Source organism: Schistocerca cancellata, chromosome 11 (assembly GCF_023864275.1).
Source record: "Schistocerca cancellata isolate TAMUIC-IGC-003103 chromosome 11, iqSchCanc2.1, whole genome shotgun sequence".
In the NCBI taxonomy this organism is placed as follows: domain Eukaryota; kingdom Metazoa; phylum Arthropoda; class Insecta; order Orthoptera; family Acrididae; genus Schistocerca; species Schistocerca cancellata.
Genome location: NC_064636.1, coordinates 33,063,492 through 33,090,513, shown reverse-complemented (window position 1 = coordinate 33,090,513; position 27,022 = coordinate 33,063,492). Strand labels below are relative to the sequence as shown.

General features: G+C 42.9%; 2 protein-coding genes across 2 annotated transcripts in view; both read right to left on the bottom strand.

Annotated features, from left to right (window-relative positions):
* Positions 1–27,022, bottom strand: part of LOC126108921 (tRNA-dihydrouridine(47) synthase [NAD(P)(+)]-like) — a 196,752-nt gene that overhangs the window by 116,053 nt on the left and 53,677 nt on the right. The window lies entirely within an intron of this gene.
* LOC126108924 (uncharacterized) overlaps positions 23,234–27,022 on the bottom strand; it is a 32,132-nt gene continuing 28,343 nt past the window's right edge. Inside the window, exon 2 of the mRNA XM_049914293.1 lies at positions 23,234–24,522. Within this exon, the coding sequence (XP_049770250.1) occupies positions 24,139–24,522 (384 nt within the window). The 3' untranslated portion in view covers positions 23,234–24,138. The remainder of the gene's footprint in view (positions 24,523–27,022) is intronic.

Here is a 27,022-nt window from a genome sequence, read left to right as displayed (position 1 = left end):
TAGGTATATAGATTTCGTGACAGTGGTAAACATACTCATTCTATTTTGGATTAAATTTTAAAAGGAACATAAAATTGGACTGCATTTCGTTGCTAGCCCTAGTTTTCAGTCCACGAATACAAAAAATAATGTTTCATTTGGCAGGTAAAGACTTTTTTGGGCGTTTCATGATAAAATGTCGAGCAAGATTAAATGTAATGCCTTCTTTATATGTGACAGACTTCTCTGTTTATCTTTCCTTTGTCCCCTTCAACCGTGCTCTACTCAAGTTTACTCAGACGCGGCGTAGTTCGGCCATCTGTTGGTAAAATTACGAAGTATTAGGAAGCTTTATTGTACGAGCGAGGCGAAGCGAGTGTAGCCGCAGCTGAGCGGCGAACTGGGCAACTTCGTCATGCTTCCGTACTTCATTAATGAACTATTTCATTTGAACGCTTCACGGCAAAGAGTGAAATGAATGAGGTAGTTCACGGGAACGAACGAGTTCGACCCATCTCTACATTAATGGGCTACTGCAGCAGACAATTGATGCGAGTGCCTTTGCTAAGATTACGGCAACATCTCTAGCACCTCTTCTGAGCTAATGACCGTATCTGTTGGCCCACAGCTAGCTGGAAAACAGTGGTCTAATCAGACAAGTCCTGATCTCTGTTGGTAAGAGGGGGAGACGCCACAAAGCCACGGACCCAAGCTGTCATAAAGGCTCTGTGCAAGCTGGTGGTGGCTCCGCAATGGTGTGAGCTGTGCTTGCACGGAATGGGCAGGATCCTCGCTTGTGTTCAGCTACTTGGAGACAGTTTCCAGCCATTCACAGACTTCACGTTCCCGAGTAATGGTGGAATTTTTGTCAACGACAGTGCACCGTGCCACAGCTGTTCGCGACCGGTTTCGACAACATTCTGGACAATTCGAGCAAATAACTCGGCCACCCAGATCCCCCGACCCAGTTCTCGTCAAACATTTACGGGACATAATCGAGAGGTCAGTTTGTGCTCAAAATCCTGCACTGGCAACACTTTTGCAATTACAGACGGCTAAGGAGGCTGCACAGCTCAATATTTCTGCAGGGAACTTCCGACAAATTGTCGAGTCCACGCCACATCGAGTTGCTGCACTGCGGCATCACCTCTCGTCACAGACAATGTATATTAGGAAATATCCCATGACTTTTGTCACCCCAGTGTAATTAACAATATTATGAAAAGTATAGATTGCTACTGACACTGAGTTAAAGACAGGCATGACGAAAATGACCTTTCGGGCAAAGCGTTCTACGGACATGCACGCTAGAGTCCTGCATGACCGAGTAAGCGAGCACAAAATACGAGATGGGGCGAGCACACCCTAACTGGATAGGCTGCCCGCACTAGTTCTTGTGACCGAGCATAGAAGCCGTGACCGAATACGTAGCACGCAACTTCAAACACATTACACGTGTCATTATCCGTGTGAGACCGCAGCCAGTACGGGCTTCTCATTTGTGGTGTCTCTCTCTCTCTCTCTCTCTCTGCAATCATGCAGTGCGAGGAAACCAGTGCAGTAAGACGTAAGATTGAAATCAATGTTTACACGATGAAGAGACAGGAAGGTCTAAAAAGCCAAGTACGGAGCATATTTTTGGTGGTTGTAGACGAAAACAGTGCGTCTACTGGGTACGTATCGTGCATAAACTGCTCCACATTATTTTGTTTCCAATCGCGAACCACTCTTTTAAAGAAACGCAGTTGCAAGAAACCTCACAAAGATACAGCTCCTTCAGGAATACCGGCAGTAATAAAAAATAGTATTACAGCAAAGTGTGTTGCAATGTGTGCTAAAGATATGAGACCTTTTAATGCTGTTTGCGGTGAAGGTTTCAGAGAACTAGGCCAAGAATTAATACATCTAGGTGCGCATTATGGAAAAGTTAACGTGGGAGATGCCATGCCACATCCCTCTACTATAAGCAGACATGTCAAAGAACAAGCTGATGCAATACGAAACAGTATAATGCCTTCTGTTATTGCGGAAGTTATTAATAACACATGTGCTGTGACAGTTGATATGTGGACTGATTCACATAATCAGGTGCACTATTTGATGCTTACATTTCATTACATTAACACAGTTTGGTCTCTTGTGATCAATGTTTTATTTACAACAAAATTCCTGGACGTTAGGAAGATGGGAGTAAATATTATAAAAGAAAGTGCTCTATGAATTTAGCTGTGTAACGTACCCGTTCTTGGAAACGTTACTTTCGTATTAAAAGAGAGAGAGAGAGAGAGAGGCCTTGGATTTGTACAGCACAGAGCAGCGAGCCATGGCGAGGCGAGGTGAGGTGAGACGTCAGCGGTGACCGGTCATGCTCAGTTATCCGCGTGTCTGGAATCCGGACATCAGACATGGGGCGAGTACGTGACCGAGCCGTGTCGTATGGGGCCGGACACGAGCGGCTCGGTCCCCCCGTCAACAGGCAAGCCGTGACCGGTCAAACATGGAACGTTGCAGCACTCTAATGCACGCCTCACTTACACGTGAAAGCTATCTCCAGCAGGAGCAGCCAGTCATAACTGTTGTGTGCATGAGATGTGAAGGCTTTGCTTGAAAGCTCATGTGTGGAACAGTGAATAGCAATCTACTCTTTTCATAACACTGTTGTTATTCCAACCTACACTTTCCATTGCTCGAAAAAACAATAAATAACTTTCGAACAACCTCCAAGGAAGGTTATATGCTAAGTTATCTTAGCTTATAAAGATTTTTCGGAATGTAAACAACTGAATGAAAAAAAATATTTTATAACTCATTCTATTGTTCGAAAAAATTTATGTACTTGACATTTATATACTCTTTCATGTGTGCAAACAAATTTGGCAAACATTTTTTCTCTTGGTTGTTAGTATCCTGAAAAAATTGGCTTTTAAAGAGTTCAACAGCTTCTTCAGGCAATTAAAATCGTTGATGCATTTGCTATCTGACAAAAAGGGGACAGAAAAGAGTGGCCAGGAAATTAAGATAAAGACAGAAATGTGATATGATTCCATAGTTTTACTTTCTGTCAAACGATTCTTCAGCGATTTGCTCTGACAAAGTTGTCATCATTATGAGAAGAATGATGCAAAACGCAAAACGTTTTAAAGCAGTGTAAAAGAAAAAACAAGCCTTAATTTTCTTGGAAGTATTTCACTGAAAAATCATTTTTGTTGGCTTCAGTTCATCTTTGAAGACGCAAACACTTGATTGCTGCTTAGTTTCTACATTATATAAGAGCACACACATGGTGATGGTGGTGGTGTTGATGGTGGTGGTGCCAATTTCAAGCATTTAAGAAGATTTAATACAGCACCATTCCCCTTTTCATTTATTGAACAAATGCAAGGATGGCTGACATATTGTTTAGTGTATCTGAGATTGCAAAACAGAAGAGATCCTTAGACGCCAGGAAGGCATCTGGCCCACACGGCATCCCCATAAGATTATATGTTATCTATGCTACAAATATAGCCCCATTCTTATCCGTCATCTATCAGAGATCATTGGAACAGTGGAAAGTTCCACGGGACTGGAACAAGGTCCAGGTCATAACAATCTATAAAAAGGGTAGAAAATGGATGCAAATAATTACTGGCCAATTTCACCAACATCAATTTGCTGTAGAATCGTGGAAGATATTTTGTATTCAGACATAATGACCTTTCTAGACTCTGAGAAGCTCATCTGCAGAAACCAGTGTGGTTTTAGGAAACAGCAGTCATGCGAGACACAGCTGGCCCTCTTTGTGCACGACATACAACAGGCTCTAGATAGCGGCTCCCAGATTGATGCCATATTTCTCGACTTTCAAAAGGCGTTTGACTCAGTTCCGCACTGTCGCTTGCTCCAAAAAGTGCGCGCTTACGGTCTATCCGATGACATATGTGGTTGGATAGAAAGTTTTTTCCAACAGACAGAGTATGTCGTCCTGAATGGTGTGACTTCTACAGAAACAAGCCTAACTTCAAGTGTGCCCCAGGGCAGTGTAATAGGTCCGCTGCTTTTTACAATTTACATAAACGATCTGGTTGATGGTACTGACAGCGGCATTAGACTGTTTGCCGATGATGCTGTAGTCAATAGGAAAGTAGTATCACACGAAAGTTGTGAACAAATCGATGAGGATTTGCAAATAAATGCATGGTGTAATGATTGGCAATTATCTCTCAATATCAGTAAGTGTAACTTATTGCGTGTAACAAGGCGAAAATCCCCATTAATGTACAAGTACAATATAAATGCCCAGTCTTTGGTAGTGATAACATCCGTCAAGTATCTGGGCATGACTATTCGAAATGATCTCAAATGGAATGATCAGATTACACGAGTAACGGGCAAGGCTAACTCTAGATTGCAGTTTATTGGTAGAATCCTGAAGCAATGCAGTCCTTTAACAAAGGAAATTGCTTACCATATGTTAGTTCATCCAGTCTTAGAGTATTGTTCATCTGTATGGGACCGTCACCAGTTGGGTCTGATTCAAGAGATTGAGAAGGTCCAAAGAACAGTGGCAAGATTCATGACTGGTACATTTGGCCATCGTGAGAGCGTTACAAATCTCATAGAAAGTTTGAAGTGGGACACACTTGCAGATAGACGACGCACTAAACGGAAGGCACTGCTCACTAAATTCTGAAATCCCATCTTTGCTGAGGATGTAGAGCATATACACTCCTGGAAATTGAAATAAGAACACCGTGAATTCATTGTCCCAGGAAGGGGAAACTTTATTGACACATTCCTGGGGTCAGATGCATCACATGATCACACTGACAGAACCACAGGCACATAGTCACAGGCAACAGAGCATGCACAAAGTCGGCACTAGTACAGTGTATATCCACCTTTCGCAGCAATGCAGGCTGCTATTCTCCCATGGAGACGATCGTAGAGATGCTGGATGTAGTCCTGTGGAACGGCTTGCCATGCCATTTCCACCTGGCGCCTCAGTTGGACCAGCGTTTGTGCTGGACGTGCAGACCGCATGAGACGACGCTTCATCCAGTCCCAAACATGCTCAATGGGGGACAGATCCGGAGATCTTGCTGGCCAGGGTAGTTGACTTACACCTTCTAGAGCACGTTGGGTGACACGGGATACATGCGGACGTGCATTGTCCTGTTGGAACAGCACGTTCCCTTGCCGGTCTAGGAATGGTAGAACGATGGGTTCGATGACGGTTTGGATGTACCGTGCACTATTCAGTGTCCCCTCGACGATCACCAGTGGTGTACGGCCAGTGAAGGAGATCGTTCCCCACACCATGATGCCGGGTGTTGGCCCTGTGTGCCTCGGTCGTATGCAGTCCTGATTGTGGCGCTCACCTGCACGGCGCCAAACACGCATACGACCATCATTGGCACCAAGGCAGAAGCGACTCTCATCGCTGAAGACGACACGTCTCCATTCGTCCCTCCATTCACGCCTGTCGCGACACCACTGGAGGCGGGCTGCACGATGTTGGGGCGTGAGCGGAAGACGGCCTAACGGTGTGCGGGACCGTAGCCCAGCTTCATGGAGACGGTTGCGAATGGTCCTCGCCGATACCCCAGGAGCAACAGTGTCCCTAATTTGCTGGGAAGTGGCGGTGCGGTCCCCTACGGCACTGCGTAGGATCCTACGGTCTTGGCGTGCATCCGTGCGTCGCTGCGGTCCGGTCCCAGGTCGACGGGCACGTGCACCTTCCGCCGACCACTGGCGAGAACATCGATGTACTGTGGAGACCTCACGCCCCACGTGTTGAGCAATTCGGCGGTACGTCCACCCGGCCTCCCGCATGCCCACTATACGCCCTCACTCAAAGTCTGTCAACTGCACATACGGTTCACGTCCACGCTGTCGCGGCATGCTACCAGTGTTAAAGACTGCGATGGAGCTCCGTATGCCACGGCAAACTGGCTGACACTGACGGCGGCGGTGCACAAATGCTGCGCAGCTAGCGCCATTCGACGGCCAACACCGCGGTTCCTGGTGTGTCCGCTGTGCCGTGCGTGTGATCATTGCTTGTACAGCCCTCTCGCAGTGTCCGGAGCAAGTATGGTTGGTCTGACACACCGGTGTCAATGTGTTCTTTTTTCCATTTCGAGGAGTGTATTATTAAGACCAACTTTCAAATCACCATTCAAAGATAAGAGAAATTAGAGCTCGTACTGAGGCATTCAGAGTGTTGTTTTTCCCTCACGCAATCGGTGGGTGGAACTGATTGGGGGGGGGGTATGACTTCGGTGCAAATTGTGCCCTCTGCCATACATTGGTTGGTGGCTAGCAGAGTATATAATATATGTAGATGTAGATATTAAGAAAAACATACTGTGAGATCAACAGCATTTACAGCCAGTTACTTTCACACACAAGATTTGATGTTATGTCATGTTGTAGAATTAGGTTAAAAATAATGCTCTTGTAAAAAAGTGTTACTGTTTTTTCGAACTGAAATTATTACATTCTTTTTAATTCTGTAGGTATTTCACCTGCCAGGTTTATTTCAGAAGGGGAGTTCAATAAAGACTCGCACTAATGCTCACACAACAATTTATTTGAAAAAATTGTTCATACAGACTTATTTCTGCCGACCCGCATGCAGTGCACTTGCCCCACCGCCTTTTCCATTCCTGGGAGACCTGGACATCCTCTTCATGGTCAGCTATAAATCTTTCACTGCCTTAGTCTTATCAAACTGACACCTCCTAACTTCCTTTTCAGCCACTGAGCTAAGATACGTCAAAAAAGCCAAGTCATGACTACAAGGCAGATGGTGTAGCAGAGAAATGCATTTTTGGAATAGGATCTCAATAACAGCACTAGCAGCATGTGTCCTGGTGCCACCGTGATGAAGCTTCCACTGTCCAATGGGGTTCCTTCACTTTTTGTGGTCTTAAGCCTTTACCAGTTACTTCAGGATGTTCTTAGAGTAATCAGCAGTAACTGTAGTGCGTCTCGAAACTCTGTGAACGTACAGGATCGCATGGTGTTCGAAAATACAGGGTTATTCAAAAAGAATACCACAACTTTAAAAATGTGTATTTAATGAAAGAAACATAATATAATCTTCTGTTATACATCATTACAAAGAGTATTTAAAAAGATTTTTTTTCACTCAAAAACAAGTTCAGAGATGTTCAATATGGCCCCCTCCAGACACACGAGCAATATCAACCCGATACTCCAACTCGTTCCACACACTCTGTAGCATATCAGGCGTAACAGTTTGGATAGCTGCTGTTATTTCTCGTTTCAAATCATCAATGGTGGCTGGGAGAGGTGGCCGAAACACCATATCCTTAACATACCCCCATAAGAAAAAATCGCAGGGGGTAAGATCGGGGCTTCTTGGAGGCCAGTGATGAAGTGCTCTGTCACGGGCTGCCTGGCGGCCGATCCATCGCCTCAGGTAGTTGACGTTCAGGTAGTTACGGACAGATGAGTGCCAATGTGGTGGCGCTCCATCCTGCTGAAATATGAATTGTTGTGCTTCTTCTTCGAGCTGAGGGAACAGCCAATTCTCTAACATCTCCAGATACTGTAGTCCAGTTAAAGTAGCACCTTCGAAGAAAAAGGGACCAAAAACTTTATTGGCTGAAATGGCGAACAAATGTACAACTAAATGAAACTTTATAGCTCCCTTAATTCGCCGACAGATAGTGCTTAGCTCTGCCTTTTGTCGTTACAGAGTTTTAAATTCCTAAAGTTGTGCTATTCTTTTTGAATCACCCTGTAGTTCAACACTGCCTTACTTGTCAACTTCTCCACTCATGCCTTTTGTGATGGGAATTGACCGTGTTGCATAAATACTGCACTACTCCGCTTCATCTTTGGGTCATAACAGTCTAGTGATACAGCCCATTCCTCAAATGAGAGGTATCACGTCCTTAAGTAGATATGTCAGAGAAAAGATGTTTGTGACAGAGAGTGATCGATAGGTGGTGAGCACCTCACTGTTGGGAGGTGTTTTAAATCGTGGGTGCTGATACCAGAGCTAACAATCCAGTGACTGTACAGAAGTGGGTAGCAGTCAGACAACCCTACCTGCTGAGGTAGACATACTAGGTCCACAGAAGGGTGGTGTGGAAATGCAAAATGTCAAAGATAATAAATATGTAAATTGTTGTTGTTGTGGTCTTCAGTCCAGAGACTGGTTTGATGCAGCTCTCCATGCTACTCTATCCTGCTTTATCTCCCAGTACCTACTGCAACCTACATCCTACTGAATCTGTTTAGTGTATGCATCTCTTGGTCTCCCCCTACGATTTTTACCCTCCACGCTGCTCTCCAATGCTAAATTTGTGATCCCTTGATGCCTCAGAACATGTCCTACCAACCGATCCATTCTTCTAGTCAAGTTGTGCCACAAACTTCTCTTCTCCCCAATTCTATTCAACACCTCCTCATTAGTTATGTGATCTACCCATCTAATCTTCAGCATTCTTCTGTAGCACTACATTTCGAAAGCTTCTATTCTCTCCTTGTCCAAACTATCGTCCATGTTTCACTTCCATACATGGCTACACTCCATACAAATACTTTTAGAAATGACTTCCTGACATTTAAATCAATACTCGATGTTAACAAATTTCTCTTCTTCAGAAACGCTTTCCTTGCCATTGCCAGTCTACATTTTATATCCTCTCTACTTCTTCCATCATCAGTTATTTTGCCCCCCAAATAGCAAAACTCCTTTACTACTTTAAGTGTCTCATTTCCTAATCTGATACCCTCAACATCACTCGACTTAATTCGACTACATTCCGTTATCCTCATTTTGCCTTTGTTGATGTTCATCTTATACGATCCTTTCAAGACACTGTCCATTCCGCTCAACTGTTCTTCCAAGTCCTTTGCTGTCTCTGACAGAATTACAATGTCATCGGCGAACCTCAAAGTTTTTATTTCTTCTCCATGGATTTTAATTCCTACTCTGAATTTTTCTTTTGTTTCCTTTACTGCTTGCTCAATATACAGATTGAATAACATCAGGGAGAGGCTACAACCCTGTCTCACACTCTTCCCAACCATTGCTTCCCTTTTGTGCCTGTCGACTGTTGTAACTGCCATCTGGTTTCTGTACAAACTGTAAATAGCCTTTCACTCCCTGTATTTTACCCCTGCTACCTTCAGAATTTGAAAGAGAGTATTCCAGTGAACATTGTCAAAAGCTTTCTCTAAGTCTACATATGCTAGAAACGTAGGTTTGTCTTTCCTTAACCTATTTTCTAAGATAAGTCGTAAGGTCAGTATTGCCTCACGTGTTCCAACATTTCTATGGAATCCAAACTGATCTTCTACCAGTTTTTCCATTCGTCTGTAAGGAATTCGTGTTAGTATTTTGCAGCCGTGGCTTATTAAACTGATAGTTCGGTAATTTTCACATCTGTCAACACCTGCTTTCTTTGGGATTGGAATTATTATATTCTTCTTGAAGTCTGAGGGAATTTCGCCTGTCTCATACATCTTGCTCACCAGACGGTAGAGTTTTGTCAGGACTGGCTCTCCCAAGGCCGTCAGTAGTTCTAATGGAATGTTGTCTACTCCCGGGGCCTTGTTTCGACTTAGGTCTTTCAGCGCTCTGTCAAACTCTTGACGCAGTATCATACCTCCCATTTCATCTTCATCTACATCCTCTTCCATTTCTATAATATTGTCCTCAAGAACATCGCCCTTGTATAGACCCTCTATATACTCCTTCCACCTTTCTGCTTTCCCTTAGAACTGGGTTTCCATCTGAGCTCTTGATATTCATGCAAGTCTCTCTCTTTTCTCCTAAGGTCTCTCTAATTTTCCTGTAGGCAGCATCTATCTTACCTCTAGTGAGATAAGCCTCTACATCCTTACATTTGTCCTCTAGCCATCCCTGTTTAGCCATTTTGCACTTCCTGTCAATCTCGTTTTTGAGACGTTTGTATTCCTTTTTGCCTGCTTCATTTACTGCATTTTTGTATTTTCTCCTTTCATCAATTAAATTCAATATCTCTTCTGTTACCCAAGGATTTCTATAAACCCTCGTCTTTTTACCTACTTCACCCTCTGCTACCTTCACTATTTCATCTCTCACAGCTACCGATTCTTCTACTGTATTCCTTTGCCCCATTTTTGTAAATTGTTCCCTAATGCTCTCCGCCTGAAGCTCTCTACAACCTCTGGTACTTTCAGTTTATCCGGGTCCCATCTCCTCAATTTTTCACCTTTTTACAGTTTCTTCAGATTTAATCTACGGATCATAATCAATAGATTGTGGTCAGAGTCCACATCTGCCCCTGGAAATGTCTTACAATGTAAAACCTGGTTCCTGAATCGCTGTCTTACCATTATATAATCTATCTGATACCTTCCAGTATCTCCAGGCTTTTTCCATATGAACAACCATCTTTCACGATTCTTGAACCAAGTGTTAGCTATGATTAAGCTATGTGCTGTGAAGAATTCTACCAGGCAGCTTCCTCTTTCATTCCTTACTCCCATTCCATATTCACCTACTACATTGTAGTATTAGTAGTATGTAAATTATCAAGTTGAATATCAGATCTGTTATGTATGTAGTACAGATAGACAGTATGCGAGTTGGTAGCTGTCCTCATTTACCATGTATCGAGCTGTAATTTTGAAGCTAATATATAAGAATAACTTGAAACTTCCTGGCAGATTAAAAGTGTGTGCCGAACTGAGACTCGAACTCGGGACCTTTGCCTTTTGCGGGCAAGCGCTCTACCATATATTCTTTCTTCCAGGAGTGCTAATTCTGCATGGTTCACAGAAGAGCTTCTGTGAAGTTTGGAAGGTAGGAGGCGAGGTACTGGCAGATGTGAGGATGGTTCGTGAGTCGTGCTTGAGTAGCGCAGATGGTAGAGCACTTGCCCGTGAAAGGCAAAGGTCCCGAGTTCAAGTCTCGATCTGGCACACAGTTTTAAGCTGCCAGGAAGTTTCATATCAGCGCACACTCCGCTGCAGAATGAAACTTTCATTCTGAACCTCACTTCTTATTTATGCAGTATAGTGAATGAGAAAATGAGAAGTTCATTTTCAGCAGCTTTATCTGCAGCCTATAAGAAGGTGAAGTCTGAGCTAAGTCGGAGCAAGAAGGCACACACATTCGTGGCACAGACTAGCTGGACCCTCATTAATAATACTTAGCAGCGACCAAATATTCAGGGTGCACATTCATTGTACATAAAATGAGTGTTCAGGTGGCCACTTATTTCAGTGTTATGTGCACAAACTGAATTGTAAAAAACCACCCCACAGTCCAAGCAAACCTGAAACACATCAACAGTACACCCATGTTTCATCAGCAATGGTGATGTCTTGCCCCCAAGCACTGCTCTCGTTCACAAGACGTTCTTTCCATTAATGCCACACATTGACACAAGCCTGCACATGCTGTGGAGTAAACAGTTGTGGCCTCCGTCATGCACAAATCCTAGACACTTCCAAATGTCGTTCTAAAACTGAGAGTGCTCCGAACTGATATCCCGAGGAAGTGTGCGAGCTGTCTCACAGTAAGGCATAAGACCTCTCAAATAATAGCACCTGCTGTGTCGGTTGTTGTTTCTCTTATGGCAGAAACAGGCCAGGTGCACCTGCTCCTTCCTGCAAATCATCATTTTCCCAGCCAGTTTTGAATGCACAATGCCATCAGGAACGTGCTCGATGAGATATTCCACAATCCCGTTAAGCTCTCTCCAGACTGCTGTACGTTTCAGTAACATTTTTCTTCAAGACAACAGACAACTTAACTGCAAAATGCTGTTCGCGAAAATCAGCTGTGATAATGTTTACAGCCTGTTATGAAACACATTTATTCTCACAGGCTGCCAAGACTCATCAGAGAGCTATCACTGTGTAATTTGCAGTGACTAGCAATTAGAGTATGTAGTTAAATGGCACATGGCCATATGTCGTAAGTGAGCACTGTAAAGGGACACCCTCCTCTAACAATAATTTTATTTAACAGAAGTAACCAATACCAAAAATATTTTCGAATTTAACTCTTAAGTTAATATTATCTCAGCTGTTTTCCTAAAGGAATTTCATATGATTTTGTGCATGATGTATTATATTTTGCACTAAAATCTCTCTCTCTCTCTCTCTCTCTCTCTCTCTCCCCTCTTTTTTTTTTTTTAGAAACATTTGAAATTACGAAATATTTGGCACACTTAAAATTCCTATTATTAATTGCATTATCAGACAATATTTAGTATGTTTATTTCTGGATTCATTTATAAAATAATGGTACAGATTAATAGAAATTCATTTGTCAATCAAATTTGTAAACTCTTTGGAATATTGTTAGTACCGCAGAATGAGTAATAGTAAACACGCCTCGGTTGTGGTCGAACGTGTTTTTATGTTTGGCAATAACAATGTAGTTTTTGATAATGAAGCGGAAATTGTAAAGACAGAGCAAGATAGAAAAATGTGAAAAAAATAAACATCAAGATAAAAACAGGCAATTCTTCCAACAGTTATGTCATTTGGAAACTACAATGTCAAAAATTTCAGCCTCAAGAAAAAACCCCTGGACATGAAGAACTGGAGCCAACTATGAGAAAAGATGATAAGTAAAACAGTTATTTTTAAATCTTACTCTTTTCATAGCTTATTAAAAGAATCTATTATGAAATGAGTGAAAATCAATAAAAGACCTGAGGGAGGGTAAATTTACAGCACTTAATGGAAGAAACACAAATTCATTCCTCACACATACCAGGGCAATAGTTTAGTAAAAGGTGGCCCTCCCATTGAGCTCAAAAATTCTGACGGAGGGCCTCATTTCTATGTAGCTCGGCACAGCTGTAAGAGTCAAAGGATATGAGGCAAGGTTGCAATATAACCTTTATTTTATTCAATCTGTAAACTGAGGAAGCAGTCAGCGGAAAAGAGAGAGAGATTTGGCAAGCGAATTAAGGTGGTCTTCGGTCCAAAGACTGGTCTGATGCAGCTCTCCACGCTGTTATATCCTGTTTTTCACACCAGATCTCCAGTTACTTTCTAGTTCACCTTTATCTCTCCCCATATATTTTTATTTTCATTTTCATTTCAGCCTCATGTTACACTTTCCACCTTCTAATACCATGTCACCCTCACAACACCCCCACAACGACCCCACTAAGTTTTATTTACATTCCCTCCGCAAACATGCCTTCGCCCTAGCCAGATTACGCTCCCATATTTTATTTTCTCAGGCTTGTCTGACATTTGGCATTACCCCAAAAGGCCTCACACTTAAAGTTACCATCTCTGGCTGCAACCCTTCTTTCCATCAGTCCCTATACCAGTTCCAAACTGAACAATCCATTGCCCTCACCCACCTAATCCTTCACCTGCACATCAACTCACCCAATGAACACACACGTAAACTCCTATCCTTAATAAAAGTCCTCAATCTTTCCTCTCCCACATCCACACTGGCTCTTCAGAGCATCCTCCTACAGGCCAACCGCAAATTAGAACAGCGTGCCACCCTCCACCTCAAAAAACTATCCAATCTCCTGGTTTCCCACCTCCGAAAAGGCAACTCACCCTTCACAACCTTTCCAGCAAACCTCAACCTCCTCTCATTGCACACAAACCCAGTCTCTCTCATCTACTCAATCTCCCACTTCCAGCTCCACTCCCTCCAAAACCTCAAAATTCCAATCAACACAATCTGGAACCACAACACCCTAATTCAGTAGTTAACCTTTCCTCCAAACCTCTCTCCCAATCCGAATCCTCTGTCCTACCCAAAGGCGTCACCTTCAGCCCCACTCCTAGATTCAACCAAACAGCCCTCGTCAAAGATTTACTGTCCTACACTCGTACTCTCTGCTGGAAATATCACTTTGCCACGAAGAAAAATGATCCTAATCCTACTCCTAATGATCCAACTCCCCAAGACACTATCCAAATTGAACCCTGCCTGGAACAGTTCCGTCCTCCGTCACAGTGGGACCCACCTCCTCTTCCTCAAAATCACCCTCTCCAAACCTTCCAGGAATTTCTGGCTTCCAGCCTTGCCTCTCAATCCTTTTTAAAAAACCTTAATCCTACTCCCAACATCACCACTGCTGAAGCCCAGGCTATCCGTGATCTAAAGGCTGACCGATCCATCGTCATTCTTCCAGTGGACAAGGGTTCCACGACCGTGGGACTTGATCGTTGGGAGTGTGTGGCTGAGGGACTGCGTCAGCTTACAGACAACACCACATACAAAGTTTGCCAAGGTAATCCCATTCCTGATGTCCAGACGGAGCTTCAAGGAATCCTCAGAACCTAAGGCCCCCTACAAAACCTTTCACCCGACTCCATCAACCTCTTGACCCCACCAACACCCTGCACCCCTACCTTCTACCTTCTTCCTAAAATTCACAAACCCAATCATCCCGGCCGCCCCATTGTAGCTGGTTACCAAGCCCTCACAAAACGTATCTCTGCCTACGTAGATCAACACCTTCAACCCATTACATGCAGTCTCCCATCCTTCATCAAAGACACCAACCACTTTCTCAAATGCCTGGAGTCCTTACCCAATCTGTTACCCCTGGAAACCATCCTTGTAACCATTGATGCCACTTCCTTATACACAAATATTCCGCACGTCCAGGGCCTCGCTGCGATGGAGCACTTCCTTTCACGCCGATCACCTGCCACCCTACCTAAAACCTCTTACCTCATTACCTTAGCCAGCTTCATCCTGACCCACAACATCTTCACTTTTGAAGGCCAGACATACCAACAATTAAAGGGAACAGCCAAGGGTACCAGGATGGCCCCCTCGTACGCCAACCTATTCATGGGTCGCTTAGAGGAAGCCTTCTTGGTTACCCAGGCCTGCCAACCCAAAGTTTGGTACAGATTTATTGATGACATCTTCATGATCTGGACTCACAGTGAAGAACAACTCCAGAATTTCCTCTCCAACCTCAACTCCTTTGGTTCCATCAGATTCACCTGGTCCTACTCCAAATCCCATGCCACTTTCCTTGACGTTGACCTCCACCTGTCCAATGGCCAGCTTCACACATCCATGCACATCAAACCCACCAACAAGCAACAGTACCTCCATTATGACAGCTGCCACCCATTCCACATCAAACGGTCCCTTCCCTACAGCCTAGGTCTTCGTGGCAAACGAATCTGCTCCAGTCCGGAATCCCTGAACCATTACACCAACAACCTGATAACAGCTTTCGCATCCCGCAACTACCCTCCCGACCTGGTACAGAAGCAAATAACCAGAGTCACTTCCTCATCCCCTCAAACCCAGAACCTCCCACAGAAGAACCCCAAAAGTGCCCCACTTGTGACAGGATACTTTCCGGGACTGGGCCAGACTCTGAATGTGGCTCTCCAGCAGGGATACAACTTCCTCAAATCCTGCCCCGAAATGAGATCCATCCTTCATGAAATCCTCCCCACTCCACCAAGAGTGTCTGTCCGCCGTCCACCTAACCTTCGTAACCTCTCAGTTCATCCCTATGAAATCCCCAAACCACCTTCCCTACCCTCTGGATCCTACCCTTGTAACCGCCCCCGGTGTAAAATCTGTCCCATGCACCCTCCCACCACCACCTACTCCAGTCCTGTAACCCGGAAGGTGTACACGATCAAAGGCAGAGCCACGTGTGAAAGCACCCACGTGATTTACCAACTGACCTGCCTACTGTGTGAAGCTTTCTATGTGGGAATGACCAGCAACCAACTGTCCATTCGCATGAACGGACACAGGCAGACAGTGTTTGTTGGTAATGAGGATCACCCTGTGGCTAAACATGCCTCGGTGCACGGCCAGCACATCTTGGCACAGTGTTACACCGTCCGGGTTATCTGGATACTTCCCACTAACACCAACCTGTCAGAACTCCGGAGATGGGAACTTGCCCTTCAGTATATCCTCTCTCCTCGTTATCCGCCAGGCCTCAACCTCCGCTAATTTCAAGTTGCCGCCGCTCATACCTCACCTGTCTTTTAACAACATCTTTGCCTCTGTACTTCCGCCTCGACTGACATCTCTGCCAAAACTTTTTGCCTTTACAAATGTCTGCTTGTGTGTGTGTGTGTGTGTGTGTGTGTGTGTGTGTGTACGGGCGCGCGCGAGTGTATACCTGTCTCTTTTTCTCCCTAAGATAAGTCTTTCCACTCCCGAGACTGGAATGACTCCTTACCCTCTCCCTTAAAACCCACATCCTTTCGTCTTTCCCTCTCCTTCCCTCATTCCTGATGAAGCAACCGTTGGTTGCGAAAGCTTGAATTTTGTGTGTATGTTTGTGCGTCTATCGACCTGCCAGCGCTTTCGTTTGGTAAATCACATCATCTTTGTTTTTAGATATATTTTTCCCACATGGAATGTTTCCCTCTTTTATATATATATATATATATATATATATATATATATATATATATATCCTTTCCTCCAGTGGTTCCCATTTGAGTTCCCGAAGCATCTCCATAATACCTGTGAAGTGACAGACCCTACTGGTAACAAATCCAGCAGCCTACATCTGAATTCACCAGAGTTGGTGGAGATCCCTAACACTGCAGCAATACTTGAGAAAGGGTAGCACTAGTACTCTATACGTGGTCTCCTTTACAGGTGAACCAGAAGTTCCCTAAATTGCCCCAATACACTGAAGCTGACCATTTTCTTTCCTTACTACTGCCCTTACACGCTCATTCCATTTCATATCGCTCTGCGATGTTACTCCCAGATATCTAAGATCTTCAATCAATGTAACTGTAGCACACCACTAATGTTGTACTCTAACATTACAGTATTGTTTCTCCTACTCATCCAAATTAACTTACATTTTTCTAAATTTAGAGCCAGCTGCTATTCGTCACACCAACTATAAATTTTGTCTAAGTGATCCTACAGTCACTCAATGACAATACCTTCCCGTACACCACAGCACTGTCAGCAAACAGCTGTAGATTGCTGCCCAGATCATTTATCATCAGAAAATGAGAACAATCCTATCACACATCACTGGAGCAATCACGACGATACCTGTCTCGGGTGAACACTCGTCTTCGAGGACAACATAATCGGATCTATTACTTAAGAAGTCTTTAAGCCACTTGCCTATCTGGGAACCTATTCCATATGTCCGTAACTTCGTTAACAGTCTGCAGTGGAGCACCACATCAAATGCTTTGCGAATAGCTGGGAATATGGAATCTGTCTGTTACCCTTCGTCCATGGTTGCAGGATATTAAGCGAGAAAAGAGCACACTGAGTTTTCCACAAGCAATGCTTTCTAAAACTGTGTTGATTTGTGAACAGAACTCTACCATCTCAAAGAAATTTATGATATGTTAATTGTGTCAGTCAGTTGCAACAGACGCACAGGCTAAGATCAAATAGAGTACTTGTTGTCCACTGTATAGTTTGCTGTGACCTTTGGTACCATGCTGTATGAATAATTACAGTTAATAGCAAGGTGTGTGGTTTGAGACTGGGCATGTCAGCCTGAAACTGGTAACCACTACAGCTGAATAAACTGAAACGGACGAAATAAAAAATTATCCACTTTCCTCAGGACCAAACAGTTGCAGACCTACCATTCTGTGGCAGCATGCCTCGAAAAGCAAATGTCTCGGATATCTTGCATTTCAGGTGGGATACTGTGGTTGAACAGTATGAAATACCTTAGAGAAACTGATCTATTCACATAGTCAGCACATGTTTAGAAAATGTCATTCTTGTGAAATACAACTACATCTCCATTCACATGAAGTAATTAGTGCTATCAACAGGGCATCTTACACTGATTCCCTATTTCTACATTTCCAGAAGACTTTTGACATCCTTCCTCAGAAGTGGCTTCTAATCAAATTGCATGCCTATGGGGTATTGTCTCAGTTGCGGGACTGGATTTGTGATTTCCTGACAAAAAGGTCACAGTTCATAATAACTAACAGGAGGTCATCAAGTAAAAAGAACTGAAATCTCGTGTTCCCCGAGGAAGTGTTACACGCCCCTGTTCTCCATAATCATATAAAGTTGGAGAAAATCTGAACAGTACTCTTCAATCATTTGCAGATGATGCGCTCGCTCTCTCTCTCTCTCTCTCTCTCTCTCTCTCTCTCTCTCTCAATTCGATTATTCGGTTCCAACTCTCCGTGACCTCATGAACCACAGCATACCAATTTCTCCTGACTTGCACTTTCTCCAGTACGTTTTCCAGGTTGAAACACAGAAGTAATGGGATGCCATCGATCCATCTTATCTCTGATGTCTTCTTCTTGTCCTACAATCTTCCCCAGCATATGTGTTTTTTCCAGTGAAATACATCTTCTCATGATGTGTCCAAAGTAGGTCAGCTTTTGTTTTAATATCAGACCTTCCAGGGAACACACTGGTTTTATTTGCTCTAATATTGACCTATTCATTCTCTTTGCAGCCTACGTAACTCTAAGAGGCTTCCCCCAACACCGCAATTCGAAGGAGTTCTTCGGTGTTCCGCCTTTCTACTGTTATCATTTGCCATCTACTTAATTCACCAAAAGATCAAAACTAATTGGTAAATAATTTAGACAAGATACCTGTATGGCTCAAAATGTGAAAACTGACTCTAAATGAAAAGTCTGTGGTAATCCATGTGAGTACTAAAAGGAATCCATTAAATTTTCTTTACATAATAAATCATTCCAATCTAACAGTTGTCAATTCAACTGAATATCTACGTATTATAATTATAAACAACTTAAACCACAAAGAAAATAGTGTATAGTAGGCAAACCGAAGACTGTTTTATTGGCATAAAACCTACATATGCCACAGATCCACTTAAGAGACTTCCTCCACTATGTCTGCCCATCCTCTTCTGGAGTATTCATGCATGGTATGGAATCCCTACCAGCAGAGATTAATGGTGGACATTGAAAGAGTTGAAATATGGGCAGCTCATTTTGTATTATTTCAAAATAGGGGAGAGTGTGTCACACACGATATGCAAGTTGGGGAGGCAGTCATTAAAATACAGGTGTTTTTTGTTGTGGGGACATTTTTTTAAGAAATTTCAGTCACCAATTTCCTCCTCCACGCAGGGAATGGGAGGAGGGGATGGGGGAGGAGGGGGGGGGGCATGATTACTGTAATAAAATAAGAGAAATCTAAGGTCTCACAGAAAGATTTAAGTGTTTGTTTTTCTCGTGCACTGTTCAAAAGTGGAACAGTAGAGAAACAGCCTGAAGGTAGTTTGATGACTACTCTGCCAGGCACTTAAGTGTTATGTATTGAAACTGGTAGGAATAGCTAGGTTAACAAGGCAAGTAAATCAGTAATAATAATAATAATTTGGTAGGCAAATTAATTTCCCAAACAACTTGAATTAGTCCAAAATTAAAATTTTAAGCCTTATATCAAAACAAATCTGAATAAGACAGCTGTGAATTTATCACTCAGCACCATGGGTGTGGCACGCATCAAAATTAATTTCTGAATGGAGGACATTTTAGACGTATACTAAGTCTGTCTGGTGCTGAATCTTTGGAAATGATAATGTAGTTGGCAAGAAGCCTGCATTCAATAGACGTTCTCAGTGTCACAAGTATATCTGTTTCGAACATTCATATGTTATATTATGAAGTACCATCCATCTGGCTGTTCGAAAGGAAGTGAAAAGATATGATAAGGTGAGTAAACGTGACAAAGCAAAGTTATCAGGATTTATTTGGATGCCATGTTACTATCCTTTACTCATATACTTACATTATTAATGCTTGAATTCCAACCAATTTCAAAATGGGAAAAAATAGAAAGAGAGGAAAAAGAAACTAAACTGCAGAATGCAGGAAACACACAGGTTTCCTGTTCTCGAGCCACGTGTCTCGGGCATTATGTCAGTAGCACTTTCACCTAACTGTGATTATCTCATTTGTGCATAAGCATCAGATGTTGAGGTTTCTTTCCTTGATTCCTATGAAAATATGCATTTGCAGATCACATACACAATGACGAAAAATGCTCAGTTTTCAATCATCTATTGAGCCCAGCAATTTTGAGTCAAATGCTTGTCCGTCAGTCACATTAAAGTTGATTTTTCAATTTTTTTGGATGGTGGTGTTTCAGCCAAAATATCTTAATGGAGTTTCATTTTAGGTTCTACACAAATGACCAGCCCAAGAAAAGAAAGAACTGCGTATGCATCTCACTCACACACACACACACACACACACACACACACACACACACACACAACGATGCTAATGAAACACACACTTTTCATTCACAGCACTGATGAAAGACTACTGGATATTTCCATACAAAGCGTGATTCATGTCACATATACTGTTACCATAATCACAGAGATCAGCTTGGCTTCCATTAGAAAAGCTTTGCACGACACTGAGTGAAGCTGAATTTGAGAAGGCTGCAATCCACCACTGAGACTGGGTCACCACAGCTATAATAACTACCTAACCCAAGGTTGTGTCGCAGTGCAATGGTTAGTGTACTAACTTGAGGTGTAGAAGTTCACAGGTTTGAATCTATTCAAATATAGTGAATTTTTATTTTTAAATCTAATCAAAAGAGTTTAACATTTTTATTCAATTAATTGGTTCAATTTTTTTAAATTTATTGTCTGCTGCATCATTTTCATCATCATAATGCTTTATTTTTCTTCCAAATATCACTTTTTTTGTTTGGAATCTGCCTGTATCACCCATAAACTGTAACTGAGTCCCAACAAGAACTGATGATAGATTGGTAACGTGACAGCTCATGTAACCAGTTTGAGGATAGTTTCAGGTAACCAATGGTAGCGAGAAATTAGTTTGCTTTTAGAATTGAAACTGCATTTTTTCTGTCTTGGGCTTGCTCATTGAGGTGAGCTTCAATAACCGTCATCAAAGCAATAATGATTTTAATTCTGCCACTTTCTCAGATACATTGCACATCACGAGGTTGTAGTTAACTTAGGACACGAGTTCAAATTCGGGGCTACAAAATTTGTCATCTGCCACAGTTTAGTCATTGCTCACTTAAAATCAGCTGTTGACATAACATCTCGCATTCCTGACATACATCGTGGCAACCATTTCCAATATGATCAGAGTTTCATATTAAGAGCATTTGTGGAGTGACCCAAGTGACCTGCCTTGCTATGTGTCATATATAACCAGCTGGCAGCCGATGAGGCAACCTTGTAGTGGCAAGTAACGGACACCAACTACAAGGGTGATCCCACAAGTAAAGGCTCCTATTTTTTTTTTATAAGTACATAGACCTGTTTATTTCTACAATGGTTTACATCAGTTTACAGGTTGAACATTTAGCTGTTTTTCGACATAATCACCATTTGTGTCACTGCATTTTTCTAGACGCTGTGGCATTTTTTGTATGCCCACATCATACCAGCTCGCCGCCATGCTCTTCAGAAAGTTATGAACCTTTTCTTTCACCTTGTCGTCGAAGCTGAATTGCTTTCCAGCCAAATGTTCTTTTAACCTAGGGAAAAAGTGATAGTCACTGGACTATAGGGTGGGTGGGTGATTATGTTCCACTGAAAATGTTGCAGGAGAGCAACGGTTTGCCGAGCAATGTGTGGGCGAGCGTTGTCACGGAGAATGTGTACGCCCTTGCTCAACATTCCCCTTTTCCGGTTTTGAATTGCCCGTTTGAGTTTTTTCAGAGTCTCACAGTACCTGTCAGTGTTAATTGTGGTCCCAGTGGGCATAAAGTCGACCAACAATACCCCTTTCCTATCCCAAAAAACGGTTGTCACGACTTTACAGGCAGAATGTGTGTGTTTGAATTTCCGCGGCTTTGGCGAAGAAGGATGCCGCCACTGGCGTGATTGTCGCTTGGCCTCAGGTGTAAAGTGGTATGCCCAGGTTTTGTCACCCGTGACAACTGAGTCGAGAAAGTCGTCCTGTTCGGTTGCAAGGCGGTGAAGAAATGCGCGGGAAGCATCAATTCGTTGCTGCACGTGCAGAGATCTGGAGTGATCCATCAATCTCCACGCATGCTTTGCTCAACCTTCAATACTTTCTCCTCAGAAATTTATGGTCTCCCGCTCCTTTGTTCGTCGTGAATTTCGGTCCGACCAGCTGCAAACTCTCTAAGTCACTTACGAACATTTCTGACATCCATGCACAACTCACCATACACTTCTGTCAATTGGCAATGAATTTCAATTGGTGCAGTGCCCTTTGCATTCAAAAACCGAATAACTGTGCGCAATTCGCACTTGGCGGTAACATCCAACGGGAGCTCCATTCTCAACGGCTGCCAAGCCAAGAATGAGCGTCTCAGCGCGGAGTGCTCATGTTTACACACAGTGCGTGAAGCACTCTTCATAACAGTGTGTCCAACTGCGATACAAACAGAGTTACGTACTTATAAAAAAAACAGGAGACCTTACTTTTGAGGTAATCCTTGTATCGGACTGTAGTTTAAGCAGTTTCTCTCTCTCTCTCTCTCTCTCTCTCTCTCTCTCTCTCTCATGAGAGAGAGAGAGAGAGAGAGAGAGAGAGAGAGAGAGAGAGAGAGAGAGAGGGGGGGGGGGAATTAACTGCATTAAGGGGGAATTAACTGCATTAAGTATCAAAAGAGAAACAATGACACACCACAATATTCTGACCACAAAACCAGAAATGCTTAACAAGTAATGACCGCATCTCATAAAAATTTGCAGACGGTGCCAGTAGTCCATAAAGGTGTACTTAGACGGGCCACAGAAACTACATATCACTGACAGTATTGCCCAGTCACATGAATTACAGACTCAAGTTTGACTATGTTGCCAGCCACTGTTAGTTGGTAATGTTTGCAGCAATACATTTCCTTGCCGCTGCACTGCCACAAAATAGACGAAAGCGAGCTGCAGTAATGGGAGTGACTGCGGATCTCGTCCCTCTGCATTCCACATGAAATGACAAATCAAGCTGTGTGGACCTGCTCTTCTTTAAGCAAGTGAACTGCTTCTGAAACTAAATTGTGGAGTGATACAATTCTTTTAGAGAATTTCAGTAGAATGTTGAAACACCAGTTTGAAAACACAGTGAAAGCAAGCAGTTGAAAAATTGGGAAGGTCACCACTAATACGAGAGATTGTATACCATTTACAACAAGAGAGGAGATTGCCCTTTGGTTTTTTGTTACCGGTGATACACAGAAATACATGACATAACTTTTCAAAGTGAACTTCTCATCTACGTGCCTCTTAATAGCAAAGTTTTCAACATGTTGGTAGAAGGACTCAAGGAATTCATTAAGGTAAATTTGAAATAAAATAAAACGTTTATTTTAATGTTTTATTGTTATTTACAACTATAGAGAGAGAACGATGAATTTACACAAAATATGTAATAAAAAATTAATAAATAATAAATTAATTAAAAAATGGACGGTTGGCAAGTCGCTCACTACGAGCTCAACGATGACGAGATGAATCTTACAAAAAGTTTATACATCTAGCAACACACTTATAATATAATTATAACTTGCTGCTGCAGTTCTTATAACAGCAAATATGTCTACATCTGCCCTGCTTTGCTGTACATACATGAATAAATGATTTAATTAATAAATTTTTGGGGAGGTTGTAATGGGACTAAAAGCCGTGGTGATAATTTCTGTTTTTCCCTGTAACAATCAAAGCCAAAAGATTTCCAGGAGAAGAAAATGACAGGCTGCCAAATTGAAAGTGCCATCTGAGGCAGGCAGCAAGGCAAACAGGTAAGCAACAGGAGGAGGGATAATAAATGTCAAAAGGTAAGGAAACCCAATGAGGCAGGAGTGGTGCACTGACCCCCTCTCAGTTTCAGTCCTGCGGTTGGAAGCCAACTTCCATACCTGTCGAGCAGTCTCAAATAAAATGTCAAAACAAATCTGCTGTTCACAAGCTGTCAAGTAGCAGCAGTGGCAGGGTGTTGTCAATCTTCAATGTCCACCACAAAGCAGTGAAGTTGGGCACCCTTAACAGGATACACACCACCGACAGAGAGGTGCCACGAGAACGGGATGGACCCTCTCGCCAGAGGAGGTGACCGAGCCCACCGGGTACGGCCGACGCGCAGTCGGAGAAGGACGAAAGATTCCTTTCGAGAAAGGAGCAGGGAAGATCTCCGATCTGCCGTCGACATCTTCGCGGTACGCCATTCGTAACTGCAGAGCTCTTTCCAAACGCCGTACTGAGGCGACGGTCAATTCGAGCCGTCACTGAAAACAACTTCGGGCGAAGGTGGACAGAAAGTCGTCGCAGACTGACCACTTTCACTTCGAAGCATCTTCATATCTGCTTTGTACAGTATCTCACTAATTTTGAATTCGACTTCAGATCTGATCAAGTCACTGTAACGTGACAACTTATCGGCCACGTGTTCACCGAAGGCCGCAGACGGATTGGTGCGTTTCCGCGAGGCGTGATGAATTATGTGGACGGCTTTATCGACAGCGTCCTGTAGCTTGTCCCTGTGTGGTCCTTTCTTCTGCACACCGTAGCTATGCCTCAGCGGTACCGCTTGTATTTCTGGTTCCAACATGTCACTTTCTTCATCCAGCAACATAAACTCCGTCTTGAACTGGGTCTGAAAACAAGAATGAACTCATTAGTAAATACCCGGTACCAAAAATTGTATCTAACAGTTTAGGACTATCAGAAGTATGTAATTTACTTCTGAATATTATATTTCTAGTACAGTTTTTATTTATTTCATGTGACAAGATTATGGCCTTGGCAACCTCTCTTACATCTAACCAGACATCCTTAGTGAGTCAACTTTATGATTTGTTTGTTTGTTGTTGTTGTTATTGGGGTCCTCAGTCCAGAGACTGATTTGATGCAGCTTTCCATGCTACTCTATCCTGTGTAAGCTTCTTCATCTCCCAGTACCTACTGCAACCCACATCCTTCTGAATCTGCTTAGTGTACTCATCTCTTGCTCTCCCTCTACAATATTTACCCTCCATGCTGCCCTCCAATACTAAATTGGTGATCCCTTGATGCCTCAGAACATGTCCTACCAACCGGTCCCTTCTTCTTGTCAAGTCGTGCCACAAAATCCTCTTCTCCCCAATTCTATTCAATACCTCCTCATTAGTTGTGTGATCTACCCATCTAATCTTCAGCATTCTTCCGTAGCACCACATTTCGAAAGCTTCTATTCTTTTCTTGTGCAAACTATTTATCGTTCAATGTGATTTGAGACTTTCTCGGCGTATTCCATTCGTGAAATCTTCTCGGGTGATCAGCCAAGTAAAGGCGTCGTCTTCTCGCAACGTTTCGAAGGGTTTCGTACCCATTATCTTCAAGTGAAGATTTCACTTCCATACATGGCTACACTCCATACAAATACTTTCAGAAACGACTTCCTGACACTTAAATCTATACTCGATGTTAACAAATTTCTCCTCTACAGAAACGCTTTCCTTGCCATTGCCAGTCTACATTTTATATCCTCTCTACTTCAACCATCATCAGTTATTTTGCTCCCCAAATAGCAAAACTCCTTTACTACTTTAAGTGTCTCATTTCCTAATCTAATTCCCTCAGCATCACCCGACTTAATTCGGCTACATTCCGTTATCCTCGTTTTGCCTTTGTTGATGTTCATCTTATACACTCCTTTCAAGACACCGTCCATTCCGTTCAACTGCTCTTCCAAGTCCTTTGCTGTCTCTGACAGAATTACAATGTCATCGGCGAACCTCAACGTTTTTATTTCTTCTCCATGGATTTTAATACCTCCTCCGAACTTTTCTTTTGTTTTCTTTACTGCTTGCTCAATATACAGATTGAATAACATCGGGGATAGGCTACAAACCTGTCTCACTCCCTTCCCAACCACTGCTTCCCTTTCATGTCCCTCGACTCTTATAACTGCTATCTGCTTTCTGTACAAATTGTAAATAGCCTTTCGCTCCCTGTATTTTACCCCTGCCACCTTCAGAATTTGAAAGAGAGTATTCCAGTCAACATTGTCAAAAGCTTTCTCTAAGTCTACAAATGCTAGAAACGTAAGTTTGCCTTTGCTTAATCTTTCTTCTAAGGTAAGTCGTAGGGTCAGTATTGCCTCACGTGTCCCAACATTTCTAAGGAATCCAAACTGATCTTCCCCGAGGTCGGTTTCTATCAGTTTTTCCATTCTTCTGTAAAGAATTCACCTTAGTATTTTGCAACTGTGACTTATTAAACTGATAGTTCGGTAAATTTCTCATCTGTCAACACTTGCTTTCCTTGGGATTGGCATTATTATATTATTCTTGAAGTCTGAGGGAATGTGTCTCACACATCTTGCTCACCAGATGGTAGGGTTGTGTTAGGACTGGCTCTCCCAAGGCTGTCAGTAGTTCTAATGCAATGTTGTCTACTACCGGGTCCTTGTTTCGACTTAGGTCTTTCAGTGCTCTGCCAAACTCTTCACGCAGTATCGTATCTCCCATTTCATCTTCATCTACCTCCTCTTCCATTTCCATAATATTGTCCTCAAGAACATCGCCCCTGTATAGACCCTCTATATACTCCTTCCACCTTTGTGCTTTCCCTTCTTTGCTTAGAACTGGGTTTCCATCTGAGCTCTTGATATTCATACAAGTGGTTCTCTTTTCTCCAGAGGTCTCTCTAATTTTCCTGTAGGCAGTATCTATCTTACCCCTAGTGAGGTAAGCGTCTACATCCTTACATTTGTCCTCTAGCCATCCCTGCTTAGCCATTTTGCACTTCCTGTCGATCTTATTTTTGAGACGTTTTATTCCTTTTTGCCTGCTTCATTTACTGCATTTTTATATTTTCTCCTTTCATCAATTAAATTCAGTATATCTTCTGTTACCCAAGGATTTCTACTAGCCCTCGTCTTTTTACCTATTTGATGCTCTGCTGCCTTCACTATCTCATTCCTCAAAGCTACCCATTCTTCAAAAAAAGGTTCAAATGGCTCTGAGCACTATGGGACTCAACTGCTGTGGTCATAAGTCCCCTAGAACTCAGAACTTCTTAAACCTAACTAACCTAAGGACAGCACACAACTCCCAGCCATCACGAGGCAGAGAAAATCCCTGACCCTGCCAGGAATCGAACCCGGGAACCCG